The sequence below is a fragment of the Augochlora pura genome, unplaced genomic scaffold (assembly GCF_028453695.1).
Source record: "Augochlora pura isolate Apur16 unplaced genomic scaffold, APUR_v2.2.1 APUR_unplaced_372, whole genome shotgun sequence".
NCBI classification, from domain to species: domain Eukaryota; kingdom Metazoa; phylum Arthropoda; class Insecta; order Hymenoptera; family Halictidae; genus Augochlora; species Augochlora pura.
Genome location: NW_027584005.1, coordinates 528 through 4,958, shown reverse-complemented (window position 1 = coordinate 4,958; position 4,431 = coordinate 528). Strand labels below are relative to the sequence as shown.

Below are 4,431 nucleotides of genomic sequence, written 5' to 3'. Positions count from 1 at the left end.
CTTTCGCGAATTTGTTCGCTTAATAGCGAATTTGTTTGCAAATAGAAACGACGTAAATGATTTAAAACAATGTTAATTATTTTATATGTTTCTCAAAACTGTTCCACGATATCACTGTCATTGGCATTGTGTATTCGTTCATTTTAATGACAGATATATTACTAAGAAACTATTTATTGGGTTGGAGCGAAAGTTCTGTTGTATTTTAAAGAAAATATTTGATTCATTTTGCATTAACACAAACCCAAAAGATTTAATCTGATCTCCAACAGTTGTATGATGAATGCCAAACTCTTCTACAATTTCTCGACTTGTTAATTGTGGATTATTTTCCAACATGGATTGCAAAACATCATTACCGATCTTGGATGATCGTTCAGATCGATCACTTTCTTGGAGGCTCGGATCTCCGGAACGAAATTTGCTAAACCATCTTTGACAAGTACGAACATTTACAATATCTTTTCCAAATACCAGACATAAATTTTTACATGCAACCGACGCGTTGCTACCTTTTTGGAATTCATACAAAATGCAGTGTCGTAAATGCACTTTATCTACAGACATGTTTTTCACTTTAAATATCACAAGTAAATGATGAACGGTAAAAAAAGGACCCCTTTTATATTATACAGCAGGTAAAAAAAAACAAAAAAAAATTCCCAGTGACTGTTGTTTTCCTTTAAATTTTATTTTTGGATTCCTTTAAATTTTATTTTTTTAAATTAAAGCCAGACGTTTTTTTTATTTACAAGAAAAATTACTTGCCTATTTAAAATACGACAGAACTTTCCCTCCAACCTAATAGTTTCGTTTTATATTAGTAAGAGTCCCCCTGTGGAATCTTAAAAATCCTCGTTACGTAATTGTTGTAAAAATATTATTGTCAGCTTTGTAAATATTAAATGCTTTTTAACACGTTCCATGCCACGTGTAGCACTGTTAAGACATAGTTTGTTATTCATTTAATACGTTAGAAAAATAGTTTGCAACACATTTAGAAGAATTAATTACGACTACAAAAATTGGACGTAATAAGTTTGGTTCATTATTTCATATATGATAATTAATTACATAAAGTATATCAAGTTTTAGTAACCGATAAATGGCCAACGTGAAGAATCGAATAAAAACAGCTCGGCACGAAGCGCGTTAAAAAGCGGATAATGTGTTAATAATACCTTGCGATTCTAATCGCTGAAAACAGGCCGCTTCGAACAGACGTTCCCATCGACTGAACCGATATTATCTCTCGAAAATTAATTATACCCATCCTCAACAATTACGAAAACAGTTACGTCAACAGGCGTTGCACTTCGCCACGGAAAAATAACCGAATAACGTGTTCCTTCGTAGTCAGGTTTTCCCCGCAAATTGCGATATCTCATGGCTATCGAAATAACAGCTAACCGGAAAATGTTTGCCTATCGGAATTTGTACACGCGCGAGGGAGAATGTAATGAACGGCCGAATATAAATTCGCGTGATTCTCGTAGTCGTTCTCGTTCATAGAAATTCGTATAATAACGCGTATAAAACCGTGTGCGGACCCGTAAACACCCCCGTGGCCGGTCGATTAGTTTAAGCTAGTCGATTACCGTCGCGCGGGCGCGCTCGCTCTTTTTTATTTCCCCGTGAATAAAACATGATCCTTTTACGTCGAACCAATCCAATCAAGTTTTATCACGAGCAATCCGGCCGATCGCGTCGCAACGATCGCAAACAGAGAAAACGGTGCGCGCGGATCCTTCCCCCCCGCGTGCCGCGAATAATCATTTTTCACCGGGGAAATTCCGAGCTCTCTGTGTTCACGCATCGCGAAGGATCGCTTAATCGCGGCTGAAAATCGTTCCATCGGCGTGGCGCGTGCTGTTTGCGATTCAGTCCTTTGTTGTTCGAACGATTAAAAGCGGACCCGGCCGCGCCGGGAACGTGATATTCGACGGTGTGTCCCGGCGGCATCCGTTTAGAAATTCGTCGATTCGAGCACGGTTCTCGGAATAAAGGCGACGATATGTCTCCCTTCGATCGGATTTAATCGGATCACGTTCCCGCGTAATTGCTCGTCGACGGGAATTCGGTCTACGCTCGCTTGTCCTTTCGTTTTTAATATTATCTCATCGCCCCGTTACCAGGAATCCTTTAAAGGAAACAATTTTCTACGGAGCCGTGCAATCACCGTTTGAATTTCGCGGGCTTCGATTCGTCCCCGACGCCGACGATATCGCAGCGTACTTTGAAACGCGAAAGTTCATTTTAATTTATTCATCGAACTTTGTAAAAGAGACACCAAACAGAATCCGGTATCGTCTCGGTGCGTACTGAAAGAAGCTAAACAATTTTCTTCCGCGCAATAATTTTGCAGAAGGTTCGCAAATTACGTTGCCGAGCGCGACTTGTTCTTTCTACTTTTAACCCTTTGGGTTCGAAACCGATTCAATTGCTAATCTAAAATAATTTTTCTAGCTTCTAGTGTTCCAATTTCATGTAACAATATTTATTTTATGCATGAAAGCTTCGTGTACGCGCCGCTAGGGGTCGGACGCGTGAGGAACGGCGCCACTGGCGCGGAAGAATTTGGAAAAGTAATTTCTAACCTCCACTGTGCGATATGAAAACTGAGGAAAGCAGGAACGTTAAATTGGCGATTCTCTAATTTTAGGTTAGTATATAAGTTGTAAATAGGGTTAGAGAAAAAGGGGAAAATCGTATAAAAAAAACTTAATAAACTCTAATTTTAGACGAATCCTTTGGCGTTTCCTTAATCCCACACCCAAGAAGTAAAGAAGCGAAAACATATTATATGCATATGAAATCGAGTCTCGCGACTCATGCAACAGTTACACCTCTAACAATTTTTAAATCTAAGCTTTGGCGATATGTATTAAAAATAATTCTGGAACGTGTTACATCAATTTTAATGGCGACGCGGCGTCGCCGCTCGAGTGCGAAGGATTAAAATTGCCGTATTTTTGTTAAATTGTCGTCGCGGAAGAATTGATTAACAACGGACCACGGATCGCTGTCAAAGTGGAAGAAACAGGAACCGACCGGTATCGGTTAAACGCATTTGACGGGCGTAATTGAAACATCGGAAAGGGGGCCAGTGGGTCGAAGGCCGATTTCGATGGTCATCGGGATAAAATCCGAGGTCGTGGGCGTGGTTCGGGGGACATTATCGAGCGTTAATTAAGTTTGAACGGGCGCGGTAACCAATGCCGGAATCGGCTCGGACGTTACGAGGCTGAGCAACCGAGTTTATTGGTTTCTCTTAATTAAGCGGGAACAGGAACGAGAGCGAAGAGAGAGAGGGAGAGATAGAGAGAGAGAGAGGAGGAGGGGAGTTGGGGTGCCAAGTGATGTTGATAGTCTGCGGGGGTGCTGCGAGGGTTGCAGCGCGAGATCATTAGACCCATCGATTTCCCGTCGCCTCTTACGAGATTAAAGTCTATCCCTGTGGTGTGCCGACCGATCGTAACGCGGGCCCCTTCTACGAACACTCTATAAATTCCGCGCCGTTAAGTCGATTTAAACTATTTCAATTGATGGGATACTTCGGGAACCTTCACCGGCTGTTCTATGAAACGGCCGGTTAGAGGCGTGCCATCAATCTTCATTCCTGTCGATTGATCCCGAAGATATGCTCGACGAGCGGCGACGGCGGCGACGGCTAATGAAAAAAAAAAGAATCAGGTACTGAAATCGTTCCTGGGAATCGATCGCCACCGCGGAATCATCATCGAAGACGGATCAAAAGATTCGATCAAGCTTGGCTCGCGTTCGAGTCTTGCATTGCCGATTACCGATTACCAGTCGGGCCTCTCTCTCTCTCTCTCTCTCTCTCTCTATTTCTATCTATCCGTCTCACTCCTTTCTCTCTTTGTCGCGTTGTCGTGGGCGACATCGAGTTCGATATGCAGTGACCGGGAAGGAGTCGATTTCAATAGGCTAGTTAGCTAGTTTCGTTTCACGGGTTACGAGCATCCGCTTAAAACGGACACGGAGAGCTGTCCTCTTCGGTTCGTGGAATCGCTCGAGCAATTTCACTCTGCTACGCTCGCGTTCGACGCCGCGCGCGCGGCTTTCAGAGGGCATGAAACTCGGAAAAACGGGAATAACCGACGACGACTTCGCGAATTGTTCACTCGATTGCGGCGGATTTTTGTGAAGCTGCTACTCGAGCTGCTTGGGTAACGCCGATTATCAGGGGATTTCATGGGGCAGAATTTTGTTCGATTTTGTTAATGTTATGGGGAACGGATGACGATTTCAGAAGATAATTTCGGAGATTTTTAGAGGATACATTGATCGAGACAGGTTTCGGTATAGATTGTTTCATGAAGTATCGTGCTGGCTATAACCAAGTTGAGGGCAAAGAGGCCACGCCCACTTTTAATATTTTGTACAGAGGGAGCTAGATATACAGTCATA

General features: G+C 42.7%; 1 protein-coding gene across 1 annotated transcript; it reads right to left on the bottom strand.

Annotated features, from left to right (window-relative positions):
- Positions 1-244: 244 nt before the first annotated feature.
- Positions 245-567, bottom strand: LOC144477788 (histone-lysine N-methyltransferase SETMAR; the record flags this gene model as incomplete). The annotated part of the gene is made up of 1 exon (XM_078195525.1): positions 245-567. A coding segment is annotated over exon 1 (323 nt), but the record flags the coding sequence as incomplete, so codon positions are not given.
- Positions 568-4,431: the final 3,864 nt, after the last annotated feature.